Source organism: Marmota marmota, unplaced genomic scaffold (assembly GCF_001458135.2).
Source record: "Marmota marmota marmota unplaced genomic scaffold, marMar, whole genome shotgun sequence".
Lineage (NCBI taxonomy): Eukaryota > Metazoa > Chordata > Mammalia > Rodentia > Sciuridae > Marmota > Marmota marmota.
The window spans coordinates 6429819-6449616 of NW_026000294.1; the positions used below are offsets into that span (position 1 = coordinate 6429819).

The window sequence follows — 19798 nt, forward strand, 5'->3', positions numbered from 1 at the left end:
TTAGGAAACTAAGACAACGTTCTTCAATATTGCCTGGACCCTCCCAGCTCAAAATTTTCTCAGACCATCTCCCCACTTAGCAAGCCTCCTCCCTCTCAGTATTGTTCTTGCCTGTACCTGCTCTTACCCTGGCCCCTCCCCTATCAGTACTATCCTACCTTGCCTTGGTTTCTTTAGTGGTACCTGGCCTCACCTCAAATCCCTGATTCCTAGCTCCTTTCCTTTTTGAAGACCCATGCAGTCTGCAGAGATTTGTTGGGAAGGATATGGGGAAAACATGACTGCTTTTCCCAAGCGCCACCAGGGCCTATGAAGGTTATGGAAGGTGAGGAGAGGGGAGTTCTGCCAGCCTGACATGTGTGTGCCAACCTCCTCTTCACATCATTGCTTTGCCCTTGTCTTTCCTCAGGGCCAAGCCAGTGATTTCCTGCTGTGGGTGAATTCATCAAAGGAAGCTCTGTCTTACCCACTCATTGGTAAGGTCCCTGAGTTCTAAGAGGGCATAAGCCAAGTTCAGTCCTGCTTTAAGGATCTTGGAAGCCTGGGGTCTGTGTTCAGTGTACTTCTAGCTGCAAGCCTCACTGGCTGAATCATAAGACAGGGACTCGGGAAGGTCAAAGGAGTTGTAGAGGGATCTGGAAATACACAGAAAATTGAGGTTCACTCATTGGGAATCTAAAAGAAACCAAGTTCAGGTGAAAGGTGAATGGGTTTACACTCTAGAAGAGGGATTGAAGAGAGACATCTGGAAGACTTCTTTACCAGTAGTGTTGTTTAATATATGTTTCAGTATCTGAGGATTTTGGAAGCCATGAATATGAATATGTGGGACAAGGGGACCAGTATAGAATGTACTGTTTCACAATTTATTTAACTGTGTTATCCTGGGGGCAACAACTGTTGCCATCTCCAGAAATAAAGATCTTCAGAACACAGGGTGTGGCTGTGAATGCCTGCATTCCCAATTCCTCTGGAGGATAATGGAGGAGGATCTCAAATTTTAGGCAGCCTCATCAACTTAGTGAGATTCTGTCTCAAAATAAAAAACAAAAAGGACTGGAGATATATGGGGTAGTAGCTCATTAGTAAAGCTCTCCTTGGTTCATTCCCTAGTACCAACACATACACACACACACACACACAGAGAGAGAGAGAGAGAGAGAGAGAGAGAGAGAGAGAGAGAGACAGAGAGAGAGCTTAGGGAATATGCTTTTAAATCTCTGGCAGAGTGATATAAGGAGGAACTAGACACTTCTTTCTTTATTCAAGAAGGGCAAAGTATAGATTTAGCAATAAATTCCTTGAATAAGCTACATGCTGGTCAATTGGAGCATTTCCAAGAGTCCAAGAAAGAGAGACCAAGGCAGGGCAGAAGAACGATAAACAAATTGTGTTAATTAGTTTTCTATCACTGTATTAAATATCTGAAATAATCAACTTATAAAGAGAAAAAAAGCTTATTTGGGCTCATGGTTTCAAAAGTTGCAAGCCATGTTCACTTTACTCCATTGCATTTTGGCTTGTGTTAGAATAGTACAACAGTGGTGAGAGCACGTAACAGAGGAGGTGTTCACAACATAGCAGCCAGGAAGCAACAACAGAGACAGGATGGGGCCAGGATCCCAATATCTGACCCAGGGGTACACCCTCAATGACCTAATTTTTTCCACTAGGCCCCATGACCTAAAGGTTTTTACTACTTCCTGATAACTCCATAGGCTGCCAACCAAGCTTTTAACACATGGGTCTTGGGCTGGGGTTATGACTCAGCGGTGGAGCACTTGTCTAGCATGTGCAAGGCCCTGGGTTTGATCCTCAGCATCACATAACAATAAATAAATAAAATAAAGGTATTGTGTCAAACTACAAATAAGAAATAAAATATTTTTTAAAAAACACATGGGTCTTTAGGGGACATTTAACATCCAAAATATAACACTGTTGCCTTAAAATTCTCTAAGCTAATAGTCCAAACTACTTTAGCTTCTTTATGGGACCCCATGAAAATGTCCTCAGTGCTCTCTCCTTGGCACCACCATAGCTTGGCCTACTCATTTATTTCTTAAGACTCAATACTTCTTGATTGATAACTCTAAAATTCTGGAAGGGAAACTTGGGCCCAGAAAGGTTAATACATATGCTTCTAGTTAAACAGGGAATTGGGGGTCAGGATAGCCTTCGTACCTCACTTTATAAAGATATTTTTTTAGGTCCTTAGATCCAGAATGGCAGCATGAGTTCCCAGGTCCCATGCCCATGACAGATACTACAAATTAGTCATAATACTGTTTCCCTATGAGTCTTTACACAACTTTGCAGTCCCCTACGTAGCTATCCAGGTAGCTGCTACTTATTCTTTTTTTAAAATTAATTAATTTATTTTTTATTATTTCTTACATACATCACAATAGAGGAGTGCATTACATTCATATTTTTTTTGCATTGCAATTCTTAATGCACCTTTATTCCACAATTTACCAAATCTCTGTTTGTATATAAGGTATGTTAACACCAAATTCACATCTTTATATATGAATTTTGTATAATGATAACCACCTCCTTCCACTATCCTTGCTATTCCCCTTCTCCCTCCCTTTCCCTCCCACCCCTATTCCCTATCTAGAGGTAATCTTCCTCCCTTGCTCTCCCTCCCAACCCCATTTTGAGTCACCCCCCACTTATATCAGAGAAGACATTTGGCATTTGTTTTTTTGGGATTGGCTAACTTCACTTAGCATAATCTTCTCTAATTCCGTCCATATCCCTGCAAATGCCATGATCTTATTATTTTTAGTGCTGCATAATATTCCATTGTGTATAAATGGCACATTTTTTTTTTATCCATCCACTGAAGGACATCTAGTTTGGCTCCACATTCTAGCTATTGTGAATTGTGCTGCTATGAACATCGATGTAGCAGTGTCCCTGTAGCATGCTCTTTTTAGGTCTTTAGGGAATAGTCCAAGAAGGGGAATAGCTGGGTCAAATGGTGGTTCCATTCCCAGCTTTCCAAGGAATCTCCATACTGCTTTCCATATTGGCTGCACTAATTCCAGTCCCACCAGCAGTGTATGAATGTGTGTTGCTCCTTACTCTTGATCAGAGCTGGCAAGAGAAAGGAAAACCCTCAAAACTTCTTCCCTAGAGAAAATTCTGTCACCAATATTTGAATAGGGTTGGGAAGACATTAGAAAGAGGAAGTGGGTTGCCAGGGACTTGGTACTCAGCTGCTGAAGCAAAATGCAAATGTCTCTCATTCCTTCCCTTCCAGGTCATGAGAGCTTGTACAGCATTGCCCAAACCAACCTGCGACATGTGCCCCAGCACTCCACCCTGAGGACTAATGTAGACTGCCCTGATCCCACGTCTCTGAGTCAGGTGCCTGAAAACAAGCAGTATAAATTTATCTTGAAGCACAAGAGTGAACTACCCAGTGTACTAGAGAGAGGTAAGGGCTGGGACTCTGGCGTCAGTCTCTGTATGGCCCCTAATAATCCAGAAACAATATGTGGACCCTTTGCTTCAGTCTCTCTCTGAAGGGAGAAAACAAACTTGCTGGTGAATGGGGCTGAAATTTCCAACACTCTTATCCTATATTCATATGGTCTATCTGGTGACTTGCTCCATCCTGAGGCATTTAGGGACTACATGGTAAGCAACCTCATTAGCATAAACAGAGGTATGATCTGAAAGGAGCTCACTGTGAACAATAAAAGATACTTATATCACACAGGAACTCCTAGGGGTTTTAGTAGCTTTATGGTAGCACTTTGAAGGCAAAGACCAAATAAATTTCATGTGAGACCACACCCTCCCTGTTCTTCTCTCCTTGGTGTTGCTATTCCTATATGTTCCCCTGCTCCCAATGTTCCTCTGACTGCCATACAAGAGCTCCAATGTCTTTTGGGGGAGTAACAAATTTTTGTGTCCTAACCATGCCTCTTGCCCACCTTCTCACATGTAGAACTTAGTGAGAAGAAAAGCTTGAAGAAAAGAAAGTCCCTCTTGTACTGGGCTCTGCAGAAAAACCCTACCCTAGCCTTAGAAAGCTCCATGGTTCAGTCACCAGAGGAAGAGAATGATCACAAGATCTTTGGCCTAGAGCTGTCTACACTCTGCCGAACAGGCCACCTGCCCAAGCCCATTATGGTAAGTCAGTTTCAGTTGCAGTTATAACAGTTGTGGCATAAGGGTAGATGACTTTTAAGATTTCAGAGTTATTTTAGACCAGGGGTCAGCCCCCTTACACGTATCTTCCCTAACAGTAAGTCTATCCCATCCTAACAGGGTACTCATAATCCCTGTACATCCAGTTTAAGGGCTTAGCTACTTGCCTAGACCTGGTAGAACATAAACATCTCCTCAGACAAGTGCTTAGACTTGGAAGATGACTGCTTTCAGGATGTGCTTTGAGTAGAATGTCATGCCCCCTGCCCACCACACAATCCTTTATCACAGTGGCTGACCTGTTACCATTTAGATCATGTGGTTAAGCTAAGACTAAGAAACCTGTGTAGGATGAATGAGATAGAGTTCTGAAGCAAATAAAAGACTGAGCTAGGGAACCCTAGAGGTAGAGGTGATGTATGGGACACTGGGTTATTTGGAGGCAAGTATATACTCCTGCCCCAAGAAATCTTAGGAAGTGGGTTAGAGGGCACTGAGAGGCATATATTGATATTTTGGGATCTTCTCAGGACATGTTGATGCTGTTATACAAGGAGGGCCCAACCACTGCTGGCATTTTCCGTCGCTCAGCCAACACCAAGACTTGCAAGGAAATAAAGGAGAAGCTGAATTCTGGGGCCCAGGTTTCCATGGCTGGAGAGTCAGTGTTCGTGGCTGCATCTGTCTTGAGCGTAAGTCTGCCTATGGACATGTGGTCAGCTCCAAAGTTCAAAGGAATGTCAGGAAAAAAGCAAAACACTCCCATGCCTACCCCAGGCACATGGCCCTGAACCTCCTCAAAGCCAACTTCATTGACTAAACCAAGCCTCAGATCCCCTGGTGGCAGAGGGTGGGGATGCTTAGCATTTGTAAGGAAAAAGCAGCTTGGGGGGGGCAGAAGGTTATCCATATATTCATCAGTTCTCTTAGTGGATATAGGCTTGGGTTCAGGAAATATGTCTGATATGAGTGAATTTCATGCAGGAATTCCTGCGCAACATTCCTGACAGCGTGCTGTCCTCAGGCATGCATAGCCAGTGGATGACAGCAATGCAAGGACGCACTAACCAGCAGAAAGTCCATTCTCTCCAGAGGTAAGACCCTGATTCCAAGACCATGCCTGAGACTTGAAGAAAGGGATGGAAACCATTGTCCAGATTAAGGAAGAATGGAAAATAGGTGAGGGAATATCAGTTATCAATACTTCATATATTCTTCAACCAGAGTTGTTTATGTAGCATATATGGTTCTATTTCAAGCTCTGTCCCAAACCAGCTCTGTGTCCTTACACAAGTGATTTCCCTTCTCTGGAGTTCAGTGCCCTCCTACTGCTGTATCCTATGGGAGGGCAAAAAGATTCTCCAAGTCTCCAGTTAGTGTTAGTACTCTTACAAAATTAACCAAACACTAAGGGAAGGGGAAAAGCCCTTACGTGGCTGTCTCTCCCAATCCCCACAGAGACCCACCCATATATTAAACTGACCTTTCTCTTTCCTGGGTTATTCCCCACCCATCCAGACTGGTAGCTCAGCTTCCTGAAGGCAACCGCCTGCTGCTAAAGTACCTCTTTGGAGTCCTGAGCCACATTGTGGCCAACTCTGAGGAGAACCAGATGACATCCTTCAACCTAGCCCTATGTGTTGCACCCAACTTGCTGTGGTTGCCCAACCCTAAAAGACCAGAGGATGAGAGCCAGAATATGAGCAAGGTAAGAGGTCCACTACTCTTCCTCACATTGGGCCCCACAAACAACCTCTCTTCTATCCATAGACACCCCCTACCCCATGTCATGTAAAGAGCCTAGGGTGAATCTTAGAAATGTCTGCTCACTGGTTGTTTGAATTCTAAGTTATATATGACCTCAATAAGCCTTAATTCCTTTACGTCTAAAATATGGTTTGTATTTGTGCCCATTGGAGGAGAAAGAGATGACAGATATAAAAAGACTTTTAAAGTCTAAAACAGTAGCCAAATAAAAGAGATATTTTTGTACCCCCACCAGACTATCAATTCCCTGAAGACAAGAACCTTTTCTTGTTTCTTTGAATTACTCAACCCTTACCTGTCACCAGGCACAGAGCAGGCACTTCTTGATGAATATTTGACAAAATGAAGAAATAAATGTTCTATAGCAATATGGGCCAATCACTGCACTGACTCGCTATAAGACCTTTGATAAGTCATTTTACTTCTGTTTTTATTTTCCTGTCACTCAAATGGGAATGAAAAAAAGTATCTGTAATGTCATGCATCTATTGAAAGCTCCTTTGGTGGTTCTTTTTGCCTGGGGTACAAGGCCCTCTAGGCTAAGAGGCTTGGATTTGATTGGTAGGAAGCAGAGAGTTACCAATTCTTAAGCAGCCCCTCACAACAGGACTCCCCATCCATGCCCATCTTTGATCATGTTCTTCCTCTCAGGTTACCAAGCTGGTTCAGTTCCTGATTGAAAATACTACTGAAATCTTTGGAGAAGATATCCCTGCACTGCTACTGAAAGCCCAGGCTCAAAGTGCCACCTGTTCTGAAGATAAACCTGGTAAGAGGGTGGCCCCCGAGCCTTCAGGGCCCAGGAAACTTTGTTTTCAATGTGTGGTATGATGGAAAAAAATACTAGACTAGGAGCTAGCAGGGTAGAACTGAGTTAACAGTCCCAGTTCTGTAGCTCTGTGATCTTCGGGGGAAAAAACCTTCTCTTTTCTGGGCCTTGGCTTCTCTTATGTGGGCAATTGGGGAAAATCACAACTACCACCAAAAAATGAGATCAAATGATGACTGGATATATAGAGGGAATGTCTGAAGTGGAGAAGATGTCCTACTTCATTCCTCCTAGTTTTGCTTCTTCACTGCCAAAGGAAATGAGGGGGAAAGACTGTGACCCAGGCAAAAAAGTTCAACTTTGCCAAAGGACACTGGCCCAACAAGAGGAGAAGCATAAACAGAAAATCTTGATGTGTTTCCATGGGGAGCCACAGGAGTAGTGAGATGCTGAAAGAGTAGTGAGAGTGGTATCAATAGCTGGTGTTCATCCGTGGGGCTTCACGAACAGCTCTCATTTCTTCACAGCTAGGTAGAGAATGTTAAGGAGCTCATCTTCTCAAACATATGTGTGCCCACACAAGCACACACCAACAGAGCACATATATCACAAGGTGTGATATATATATATATATATATATATATATATATATATATATATATATCCTGACCCACTAAGTCCCATGTCCATTTGACTCATTCCTAATAGAGTAGGGTTTGAAAATTTGTCTTCTTAAGTCACTGCCTCCCTTCTTTGTGGTCTCATCCTCACACTCTAATGCCAACTCCTGATATTTTTCCCTGATTGACAATCATTACCATGTTCCTTTCCAGAACATGGCCTGGGTTTGAATTCCAGCTCCGAAATTTTCTGCCAATGTTAACTTGGGAAAATGGCATGACCTCAGTGAAACTCAGTGTCCTTGTCTAGGAAATGGGGAAAATGAGACCCATGCTGATATATGAGTGAAGATTTTTAAATCGATGAGTGTAAAGTGGCCAGTCGAGTGCTGACTGCTAACAGGGGCTTAATATAATGAGAGCTATCTTTTTTCCCCTGCTTTCACACTGCCTCCTCAGAAGAGGCTACTCTGAATAAAAAAATGTGTTCTCATGATGTGGGAATTTGGGCTCCCATCTCCACTTCTACTTCTATCTTTGTGTATTCCGTATTCTCAGAACAAAGTTTTAGTCTTGCTGAAAAAGACACATCTACAAATTTGGGATACAAAAAGCCCTGCAAGGGGTTAAAGTCTACGTCTCATGACATACACTAAAAGGTTCCTTACAGTTCCTAGCTTACCCTCCCCACAGATACACACAGCTTTCAGCCTGAAGTCACATAGCAAATCAATGATAAATTTTGTTCCCAAGCCCAGGAAATGCTGTCTTGTAAGTCCCCAGTATATGTCCCACTGCCTCCTGAGAGAATATGCTCCTGTTCCACATGGTGTCTGTTATATCTTACCCCCTTCTACAGACCTGGACCACATTATTTTTCAAGATTTATGAGACACAGTTAGCTCTAAGAGGCAGGTCTAGGCCACAAAGCAGAGGTTGTTACAGGTGGGAGGACACATATAGAACCTCAGCAAAGACAGAGATGATGGTGGTATTAGGGGCTTGCTAAGTTATCTGGGCAGGACCTGAAACCTCCTTTAGTACAGCCATACCCTCTGGGCCACTGAGCAAGGTATACCTGATTCTGACAAAATTCTATGATCTACTCCTCCAGCTCTGATTGCCACTCTCACACACCTTCCATATGGTCGCTTCTGTGGCTCCTGTTTTAGCAACAAAAGCCCCTAGGCAAGAGCCTGGATATCAGCTCTTTCTATAAGTGGCCCATCCTAGAGCCTAGACAAGCTCAGAGATGGCCAGATTACCTGCAATGCCCTCAACTCCTTTTTCATTCTTCATTAACCCCTTGGAGAGCACCTTTCTTTAATGATCTCAGGCACCTTACTTCATACTTCTGACAGTGCTCACCCTTTCCTTCGAGTTGGACATATCTATGACACTTTGTATCATAGCTCTTCAATATTGTCAAGCTCACCATTTCATCTGAGAGAAGCCAGTGATCACTACTGACCACAGGACATAACTGCCTGTGAATCTAGAACTGTGTCCTGAGGAAGTTGAACATGGCAGTAATGATGACAAAGAAAAGACTATAGCAGACTAGAAGATGCTGAACACCCCAAAAGCATTCACTAAATAGAAGCAGTAAGGAAATTAAAGAATGTCCTTGAAGGGATTTCTGTAAGCAGGGTACCTCACCATACCTGATTAGCCACTTCTTGAGCCAAGATGAACTCCTAGAAAATAGCAGAAAATTATCTAGAGATGCTTAAGAAATGAACCAAAACAGAATTGTTTGAAATAGGAAACCAGACAACATGCTATATGATACCCAGGAAAGAGAAGGTCAAGACTACATCTCAGAGTCCCTGAACAACTAAGTACTCACTCCCAAGTGGGTTAGTGTTAGTGTTCTTATGGGCAAGCCAGGACTCTGAAGCCTGCAATACCACTCCCTCAACAAAGTCACAAACTTCTGAGAAAACAGTTGAACCCCAAGTGATCAATGACAACATTTGTCACATTACCATCTATATAAACTAGGTCAATAGTACTTTCAACATTTATGCCTTTTTTTAATGCTGGGGACCAAATACAGATACCATACTTGCTAGACAAGTGGTCTACCACTGAGTTATAGTTCCCTCAGCCCCAATTTGCTGTTTTTGCCTTCTTTTGAGGTGATAGGAATCAAACCCATGCCTCACACATGCTAGACATTGCTCTACCATTAAGCCACATCCCCAGTCCTTATGCCTTTTCTTATTTAAGCCTATCCCTCCTCCCAACCCTGTCAGGAGACAGTTGTTATTTGACCCAGTCCAGTACAAGTGAGATCCTAAGTTATCAGGTGGCCAAAATCTTTCATTGATCCTGAGGTTCTTATCAAGGAAATTTTTGTCTGACAGGAAAGAAGATGAGCAGGGTCATGGAAGGAAGGATCAAGGAGATATATGGTTGATGTGAAATGCTGCCTCAGTTGGGACCTTAACCCCAGAGATAGAGCTCCCCCTTTGGTGTATTTCAGAAGTTGATGAGTTCCCACTGCTTTCCTTCTAGTTTCTGGGGCTAGAATCACATAGCAACAACAAAGTGACCTCTTCTGCAGCTGGAAATTTCTGACAGAGAGGGCAATAGATTCTCCAGGGGTACTTGAACTTAGTGGGATGGAAGGAAAACGATTTTTAATTTTTGTTCTGCTGGTAGAAGGGAAGGCCAGAAGGGCATTTGCAAAAGCAAAACTAAGGAGTGTTCAGGGATTTGGATAAGTAAATGCGGAGACAGAAAAGCTGATGAAGAAGTGATCCTTATAGTATGGGAGAGTAATAGAAGAAAAGACATAAGACCTATTGAATCTCTTCACATAAAACTTTCTTGTAAGGGGTGCCTTGGGCCCAATCAAGTGTGAGAACACGAAAAAGGAGACTAGGGCATCCATTTATTTTCTAGGAACATGAGGCTGAGCTATTGCGATATATAGGAATATTAGGTAAGAGTCCAGCAGTGGAAAGGAGACCCAGAATGAAGATGCAGAGGGCTGGAGAGATTGAGGAGATAGGCCTAGGAGAAACATTGTTCACACACTGTATTAGTTTGGTTTTCATCTGAAAAAAAACACCTGAGAAAATCATATTTATTTTGGCTCATGGCTTCAGAGCTTTCAGTCCACAGTTGGTTGGCTCCATAATTTCTGGGCCTCTGGTGAGGCAGTACATTATGGTGAAAGGAAATGATGGAACAAAGCTTCTCACCTCATAGTGGCCTTGGGTGGGGGAGGGGCCAAGGAAAACATACCCTTCCAGGATATTCTCCCCAGTGACTTACAATTTCCAACTATGCCCTACCTTATAAAGTTTCCACCACCTCCTAATAATGCCATCACCTATGAACCCATCAAAGTTTTAATCCATTTCTGAGGTCAGAGTTCTCATGGTCCAATCTCTTCCCAAGAGTCGATCCTCTGAATATTGCTGCATTGCAGACCAAGCCTATAACACATGAGCCTTTAGGGTGCAATTGAGATCCAAAGTATAAGACACACTATCAAAACGATAAGTGGGTAGAGATATAAGGCTAGAATTCTAGTAATTAAATGTGCTATGTTTCCTAAAAACAAAGAATCCTTGCCTTCTCTGGGCCTAAAAGAAAACAAATAAGCCCCTGTAAGCCCTTCTTCCTTCCCCTCCAAGGAAGAAGTCATTCTTTCTATGACATATATTCCTGAAGAACAGCTAAAAATTACTGGAAGAATAGTTTTAAACCCTCAGGCCATCTGTCCCCATTGGTCACCTTGTCCCCAATTGTCACCCTAAGGTAAGTATTCAACTGGATCCAAACTACCCTCCACCCCATTTCTATGGGTTATTGCAAGAGTTAATAATACAAAGAGCCATCTGGGCTCTAGGTGGTTCTGTATCTGCTGAACCATTCATTGTGCTCTTGCCATTCATCTTTTTGGGACAAGCATGTTCTGCAAAGTTCTTGTCAGTCTCACATCACATAGTAGGTACACTAGCAAGGTACCTACTATGTGATGTGAGACTGACAAGAGGGCATGAGGACACACACAGTACAAACATAGCCTCGGGCTTCAGAACAGGGCCTTTCCAACTGTACCCATTCTTCCCCTACAGCCATGCCCATACTAAAATTGAGCTTCAATCCCCTTTCCCAAAGCTCCATTACTTCTGCACTTTTATTATTTTCTCTTCCCATTGTATCCTGGCCTTGTCCCCTGGTTCCTAGAAATCCCTCAGGCTTAACTAATATCCTGTGAGAAGACCAGTGTTATCTGGAGAGTAGAATATAGACAACATCCTAAATTTACTGTGTGTCCTAAGTCTCTTTCCTCTCTTTGAATTGAAGTTCACTCCTTAGGGAGTCTGAGGTAATAATCTCCATTGTGACCACTGTATATGGGTAACGAGAATTGAGTTCAAGATAGGAATCATGTATTAAGACCTATGTATAGGACTGGCAATGTAGCTCAGTGGTATAGCCCTGGGTTCTATCCTCAACATACACACACACACACACACACACACACATACACACACACACACACACACACACAAGGCCTATTTATGTGTCAGCTATCAGGGATGTAGAAATGAAACATTTCCCTACCCTCAGGAAGCTCATAGTTGGAGGATTACTGAAAGAGAGTCACAAAGGCAGAACACCATCTGGGGACAGGGCTGCATGCCTGTAATCCCAGTAGTTCGTGAGGCTGAGGCAGGAGAATCATGCATTCAAAGCCAGCCTTAGCAATTCAGTGAAGCCCTGTCTCAAAATAAAATATAAAAAAAATGGCTGGGGATATGGCTTAGTGTTTAAGCACCTAGTCGCAATAGTAAAAAAAAAAAAAAAGTAAGAACACCATGGAGATTAGGTGGGTGAGGCTTCTGAATGCTTCAGAAATTTCTGGTAAGTGGCAAGAGACAGAGTAGAAGCTGCACTAGGAAGTGTTATTGTTGTTTTTCACTTTCTGCCTCCGGGGCAACTTTGAAAAGGTTACCTTTTCTCTATGCCTTCTCATTGTGGGAAGATTAGGAGGTGAACAATCACACCCTGGTAGCATCTAAGATCCACTATTTAGCTGTCCAAGTTTGGTCTGTCCATTGGGGATCCGCAAAGTCAGATTGCCTATGGCCTTGGTCTCATTCTGGTGAGATATGGTCTATAGAGAAAAGCAGTGGGATGGAAGAGATAAACTACTGACCTGAGGAGATAGACACCTGAGTTCTAGTAGCTTGGTCCCTAGCATGGAATGACTATCTCTAGGATTTAGGAGTCTATCTAGTCTTATCATCAGGGAGGCCAGATTGAACTGGGGTTAATGCTCTTTAAACTATGCTCTCAGAACCTTGGAGATATTCAGAGATACCTTAGGCAGAGTGAGGGATTGAAGGAGGTAAGCAGGTGGCTCCCTGAGTTAGGGTCTTCAATTTCAATAATCTGCTTTGAGTTGCTATAATAGGCACCCATGTATAATGTCAATGGAAAAAAATTCTGAAGCTGTACTGTACAAGTTGAAAATCACTGGACTGGGGTTGGGGATTAGCTCAGTGTCAGAGTACCTGCCTAGAATGCACAAGGGCCTGAGTTAAGTCCTTAGCCCTGGAGGGAAAAATAAGAAAATCACTGGCTATGAATGACTTATGACAATGCTTGTTTGGGGCTTTACTGTGCCGTGAGCCTAACTCTCTGGGTACACTTAAGCACATTCCATAACCATTCCAGTCCTTGTTCGCTATCATTTTCTCCTTACAATGGGGAGGGTTTGGCTTACACATGTGGACCCCAACCTCTCCACCAACCAGAACCCTATCATCATTTTTCCTCCACTGGGACTCATGTTTGGGAAGACTGTCTGCCAAACAGGCTGTATTTATTAATAATCCAATTTCCTACTTTTTCATTACTCAAAGACACATAACTGCCAGTCAGAGCCTCTGATCAGCATGAGATAACCTGTGCTACTGAGCCAAAAAAGAATCAATATTTGAGTGAAGTTTGCAGTGCAGCCTTATTGTGGGCAAATGTGCAATTTCCGCTTGTCCTATTGCAATATTGGAAATTGCTTCCCGCCCCCTGACTGATCTCTTAAAGGGTCTGGGGTTGGGATCCACCAAGGAGTATTTTTCAGATACTTTTCCAGCTTTGATATACCTTGGGGTGCTAAGTTAATAATGTCTGAAAGTCTAGGGGGAAGCATTTATTGCTTCCAGCATGAGGATAATAGTGGCAAAGATTATGGGGCTAAGGTAGGGTCTTCCTTCAGCTTGTTTGGTATGGAATGGCCAAGTCAATGTGGCTTCACTGTTCCTTCCCATCTGCTACTTGTTCCTTGCCACTAACTCATCCTGTCTGAATCTCCATTTGCAGTGCTAAGGACCATCAAAGGATTTTATGAACTTCAGCTTCAAGAAGATGAAGACAAAGAAGCAGAGACCCAGAAGATCCAAAAGGAGGCTGAAATGGAAGCCTTACCCACCTGGGTAGAGACACAGGACAAGCCAGCTCAGGAGATAATCAAGACACAGGCCAGGCCAACAGAGGCACAGATTGAGCTTACCCAGGAGAAGGCCAGTGCACAAACCCAGTCTTTGGAAGCACAGGTTGAACAAGTTGATGCAAAGGCCATGCTGGCCCAAGTTCAGGCAAAACTTGCCCAGTCAAAGACCCAGCCAGCCAAGGCAAAGGCCAAGGTAAAAGCCAAGATGGCCCTGGCACTAGCTGAACCAGTTGAAGTACAGGCCAAGTCACCTAAAGCAAAAGTCAGGCTGGCTGTGGCACTCCCTGAACTGCCTGAGGTACAGGCCAAATCACCCAAGGCAAAGGTCAAACTGGCCTTGGCACTGGCAGAACCAGTTAAGGTACAGGCACAGACACCCAAATCAAAGACCAAGAAAGCTCTGGCACTGACTGAACCAGCTGAGACACAAGCCAAGCCAGCCAGTGTGCAGGCTGAACCCACTAAGTTATGGTCCGAACCACTGAAGGTGCAAGCTGAGGCACAGGCTGTAGCAGCTGAGGAGCAGGCCAGAGTAGCTGAGAAGCAAACCCAGCTGGCTGAGGAACAGTCTGAGGCACAGGCCAAACCAGCTGAGGAGCAGGCCAAGGGGCAGGCTGAGACACAGGTAGAACCTACTGAGAAGCTAGTCGAACCTTCTGAGAAGCAAGCAGAACCTACAGGGGGGCAGGCTGAATCAATTCAGGAACCAGCTAAGGAACAGGTCATGCTGCAGGCTGAACTAGCTGAGAAGCATGCTGAACCAGCTGAGGAGCATGCTGAACCAGCCCAGGAGCAATCCGAAACTGCCAGCAATGAACAGGAAGAACCACAAGATGAGCCATCCGAAGTGAAAACCAAACTCACTGAGGTGCAGTCCCTACCATCTCAGGTGGAGGCTGAGGCACAGGCTGAAGCAGTGAATGAACAAACTGAAGAACAGACCAAACCAGCTAAAGGGCAGGATCAGTTAGCCAAGGAGAAGGCCAAGCCAGATGAAGAGCAGGCTGAGATACAGGCTGAACTACATGAGGAGCAGATTGAGCCACAGGAGGAACAGACCAACCCAGCAAAGGAGCAGACCCAACCAGGCAGAGAGGAAGCAGATGAGGAACAAGCCAAGGGAGAGCTGACTGATGACCAGGCAAAGGAGCAAGTGGAGCCATCCAATATTCAGGGTGAGCTAGATGAGGTACAGACCCTGCTGGGCCAGGCAGAAGCCAAGTTAGCTGAAGAGCAAGCTGGAGAGCATGCTGAGCTACATGCTGAAGTGGCTCAGGCACCAGCTGAGCTGATTGAGGCTCAGGCCAAGGCAGCTGAGGAGCAGGATGAGGAACAGTATGAACTGGGTGAGCAAACCAAGCCACAGTCCAAGCCAACTGAGGAGCAGCCTGAAGTGGCCGATGTGCAGGCTGTGGTAGGCACCACTGTCCTCTCACCATCCATAACTATTGTTCGCCCCAAAGAATCAAGCCAGCCGGCACTAAAACGTAAACAGCTATATTGTTCTTACCCCTCAGGTCAGGCCGAGCATGTCCTTGGAGATGGGTCCAAGACACCAGAAAGTTCCACTTTCCAAGATGAGGTGGGACATGGAACAGGCCAGGGAGACCCCTCAGGTGCCTGTTCGGTGAGCAGAGCAAGAGAGAACACAAATCGATGCCTGCAAGCAGGGTTTGCTCTGTTCCGCTCTGCTACCCGATGGTGGCCTTCTAAGCGATCCAAAGCCCCCACTGACCCGAAGAATCCTTAGAGGGGACAAAAGCCTATTCTTAAAATAAGTAGATTGGGGGTGAACTCCACCATACTCTGCTGACCACTGCCTAAATAACTCCCCATCATCCCACTTCAATCTTCTTAGACCCTCAGACTTTTCCTTCCAGACTGCTTCTGCCCAAATTGCCCCACCTACATCCTCATTCACATTTTCCATCCACCTGCTCACTTACCCCTCACCTACTCAAGCCAGAAAAGTTGAGATTATGCTTCGTGATCACCTGGAATGTGCTCTGGCCTTTTCTATGATCCTCTTCCCCAAGTGGTTGATCGCCTTCAATGTTTTGGCTAAACTAATGCAGGGAATGAGAATTGAAAAGACACAAAAGCATCCCCTTTAGAGAGGACCCCCTTCTCTAAAAACCCATCAGTCACCTCAATATCACTTTTAACTCAGAACACGCCTCCCTCCCATGTATGCACCCTGGACTTCAGTGTAATCTACTCTGATTTACATTCATTTGCATGACTTTTAGTTTCTATTCTTAAAAAAAATCAACTCCTCCTAACCCCAAATCCAAGTACCCTTTCCTATTAGTTAGCTCAGGTTCCAAGGTTAGCTCAGGAACCCTACAGGTGCACCTCTTCACAAATGGGACCTCATACTGCCCCCAAATGAGCCTGACTAGTGCTGTCAAGGGTTTTGATATATTGGCACTCCTTTTGACAATTTTAACAGCAGGGGTCCCCACCAGTTGCCCTTATTAAACAAATGGTTGATGCTACCTCCAAAATAACTCATATTAATCCTTTCCTCCCTGACTTCATAGTCTTCTTTCTGGTCCTCATTATCTCTCCTCTAACTAATTGCCACAGCCTATTTGCTAGCTGACCAGACCCTTCTCTGTTATCATTGTCTCCATTGACATCAGACAATCTCTAAATCATCCTTAGACTTGTAATTGGCTGAAGCAAATTTCATACTCCTTTATAATTCCATTTTAAATTTACCTCTACCTCATTTCAAATTTCTAAGATACCAGATCTTTTATCCATACACATCTCCACTTATCCAGTTCCTGACTACTACCCTTCCATTTCTCCTCTTCTAAAAACAAACAAACAAAAAAAAACATAAATCTTCCCTTTTTCAGATGCTATCTCCACTGTGAAGCTTTTATCTACCCACTCAAATAGAGTTAACCACTACCACCCTAACTTTCCACTGTGTCCCAACCCCATAGTAGATGTTGTTAATATGGTATCAAATGAGTTGTATGTGTATTGCTCTATTGAACCTTATTTATTGTGACCACCTTGTGCATCTGTGAAATCCCAGTACCCGTTCCTGAGAATGTAGAATAATTCAATAAAGAATACAGAGAATTAAGGACTCTTTGTCAATCTTTAAGACTAACAGAGGTGGACAGAAGAGGGTTCCTAGGAAATAGATTATCTGAGGAGTGGGGAAGATGTTTTATAGTACACTCTCTAGTGGATCCTGAGTATCATTTGTTATCTTTCTGTATAGGTAAAAAAATTGCTGCCTTCCCCCGTGTGCTCCAATTTCAGGCCCACCAGCCCACCTCTAACCAAAGAGAAGCCCTCCAAAATGGAATGTGAACAAGGATAGGATAAATTGTTTCTTTTCTACCAGTGCTGAAGGCCATAGCTAAGATACAGTTATAACTACAGTGGGAGAATGGGGAATGGAAAAAAAAAAACTTATCTTCATAGGATGATCCCAGGCCTTGAATAGACCTTCATCTCAGAAAGATTGATAACCCAGTCTCCTTCCCACTCCTGACCTCTGCTTTAACTCCTCAAACTCCTTCCAACTTTGCTGTCATTGGGGTACCCTACCAAGTCCTCCATTGTGTGGAAAATTCTCACAGATTCAGAAAGAGATCTGATCAAAGAGCATCTTTAACATTTGCTAAACAATAACACAATTTAGCATTCTATAAATAGAACTTGTCTTAGAGTCAGGTTTCCAGGTCACTCGCTCACTTCCTGTAAAGCTGGAACAATTCTTTGGCCTTTAATGAGCCTCCCTTTCACCAACTTTTAGACAGGGACAAAAAATTCCATGCCTCTTATATCATGTGACTACTACAATTAGCATTATATAACAGCCCCCACACTAAAAAGTTATATGGACCTGTCTACTAAGGTCTTCTAAAGTTTGACTGAGTCTAAGCATAAAGGTATTCTGCAATCTCCACAGACTCCACTCAAGGTACTGAGATTCCTTCATCTAATATTAGAAGAGACTCATAGCATTGCCCACAAGACCTGGGGCTCAACTACACAATGATCTTTGAGGCTTCATTAAGTGGTCAGAGGAAGTATCCCGTACACTCTAAATCCAGAGATTGCTTCTGTTACTGCTGGATGCTGGCAAAGAGTCTCTCCAGTTGCACTTGGTTGGGAAGATGGGCCACACAGGGCCTCAGGGCTTGAGAATGGGCTAGAGTACCATAGAACATCATCCTGATAGAACTGGCTTGCCTATCTAGATTCTGCTTTCCTTTTATGACAGAGGATGACTGTCTTCCTAGCAGATCTCTGCTTACTCTAGAGGGGTAAGATTGTCCCATTTCATCCCTCTAGGGATTGAGACTAGAAGTATGCATGACTAGAGAGTGGAAGAGGGAAAGAACAATGCTAAGATTAGAATAACTGTGCCAGGTCAAATGTTCCCCCATGAGTCTGCAGACTACAACCATTTCCAGAATACTGTTCCCACAGATTTAAGAATGCTGCTTTGGTTTCAAGTGGAAATTAGCCATTATCTAATTCAGTCCGTCAGCAAGCTAGTTGCTGGAATGTACCTTAGAATTCAGTTAATCCAAGATCTCCATTTCACAGAAGAAGGTGTCCCAGAGTGAAAAGGTAATTCTAGTGGAAAGGTAATTCTAGAGGTAATTCAACCTGGTCTGAAAACCAGACTTGTATTCCAGAACTTTTTCTTTAAGAAAAGAAGGTGGAATATAATCAATGCAACCCTGAGAGGTGGTATTGTGTAGTAGTTTAAGACAGTCTCCAGAGTAACCTTACTTCTATTTGAATCTCAGTTCTTGTCATTTTGAAGCTGTGTAAGTTGGAGCAAGCTAACTTATTCTGAGCTTGTTTCCTTATCTTGTAAATGAGAATAATATTCCCATCTACCACCTGAGAACTGTTATAAGGATCAAATGAGTTACCTTTAAGCACTATTAAAAGAGCCTCTAAACCAGGTGTAGTTGTGCAGGCTTACAATCACAGCGACTTAGGAGCTGAGGCAAGAGGATCACAAGTTTGAGGTCGGCCTCTTCAATTTAGCAAGACCTTGTTTCAAAATTTTTAAAAAAATGAAAAAGGATGGAGATATAGCTCAGTGGTAGAGTAACCCTGGGTTCAATCCCTAGTGCCAGGGGAGGGGAGAATTGAGAAGAACTGCTGACACAGAGTAGGCACTCAATGACTTATCAGCCAATATATTTTGACCAATATAATGATGTACATTTCATTTCAATGGGTACATTCAGCTGGAAGGTGGCTGAAGATTCAACATAATCACAGATGTGCTGTGAGATCTTGGGTAACCTACTTAATTTTTCTGTGCTTCCACTCCTTATCTGTAAAATGAGGATAATTACTGATAAGAAATAATAGTGAGGTGCTGTGTATGATGGATAGAACTCTGGAAAATAGAAAGAAGTGCACAAAGGTGAAGTGAGGATAACACTGTCATATATAACAGGGTTATTGATTGAAAGAGGGAAACTCATTTAGCTCAGAAAATAAGAAAAAAACAACATATTTTCCTTTTCCAAAGAGTGGGGAACTATAAGATACAGAGAGTAAACCTAGGATTCCCAGCTCCCAATGATGTAACTAAGATGTAGATGACTCAAAACATTTCTACCCCCCTGGGCTAGACATAAATGTATGTTCAAAGGCTTCACAGGGCCCCTTCTGTCCTTGTAATTGGCCCTTCTTTTAGGCTTCTGTTTTTTCAAACAGTCCTCTCAAACACTCAGTAGCCTTTATAAAGCCAAACCCTCTCCTTTCCTCTATAACCCCCTACTCCACTGTCAACTCTATGCATTCTTAACCTTCCCTACCACTACCCACTGGCAGACCCTCATCATCTCTTATCTAGACCTAGTATACCAGCATCCTACACTCCTATCCTCCCTAATGCCTCAGAAAGATCTTCCCAGATAATGGGAGTCTTAAAATAAGAGGTGAAAAAAAGAGGAAATTTTTGAATATATAACGAGGAAAAAAATTCCCAGA

The 19798-nt window shown here is 43.4% G+C and overlaps 2 protein-coding genes across 2 annotated transcripts; both read left to right on the forward strand.

Annotated features, from left to right (window-relative positions):
* The first annotated feature begins 355 nt into the window (after positions 1-355).
* Positions 356-4958, forward strand: LOC125614438 (rho GTPase-activating protein 20-like). Its single transcript, XM_048797234.1, has 4 exons — positions 356-476; positions 3272-3448; positions 3965-4149; positions 4698-4958. The coding sequence occupies exons 1-4, from the start codon at positions 356-358 to the stop codon at positions 4956-4958; spliced, it is 744 nt and encodes a 247-aa protein (XP_048653191.1).
* A 993-nt stretch (positions 4959-5951) lies between these two features.
* LOC125614439 (neurofilament heavy polypeptide-like) lies at positions 5952-16687 on the forward strand. The gene is made up of 3 exons (XM_048797235.1): positions 5952-5972; positions 6586-6703; positions 13672-16687. Exons 1-3 carry the CDS (start codon positions 5952-5954, stop codon positions 15549-15551), a joined length of 2019 nt encoding a protein of 672 aa, XP_048653192.1. The 3' UTR covers positions 15552-16687.
* The last annotated feature ends 3111 nt before the right edge of the window (positions 16688-19798 follow it).

Excerpts from the sequence above, each read along its gene's own strand:
- LOC125614438 (XM_048797234.1), top strand. The coding sequence starts at position 356 with ATGTGTGTGCCAACCTCCTCTTCACATCATTGCTTTGCCCTTGTCTTT. Across the intron at positions 477-3,271 it reads TCTGTCTTACCCACTCATTG|GTCATGAGAGCTTGTACAGC; the intron begins GTAAGGTCCCTG and ends CTTCCCTTCCAG. Across the intron at positions 4,150-4,697 it reads ACCTGCCCAAGCCCATTATG|GACATGTTGATGCTGTTATA; the intron begins GTAAGTCAGTTT and ends GGATCTTCTCAG.
- LOC125614439 (XM_048797235.1), top strand. The coding sequence starts at position 5,952 with ATGTCATGTAAAGAGCCTAGG. Across the intron at positions 5,973-6,585 it reads TGTCATGTAAAGAGCCTAGG|GTTACCAAGCTGGTTCAGTT; the intron begins GTGAATCTTAGA and ends TCTTCCTCTCAG. Across the intron at positions 6,704-13,671 it reads CTGTTCTGAAGATAAACCTG|TGCTAAGGACCATCAAAGGA; the intron begins GTAAGAGGGTGG and ends CTCCATTTGCAG.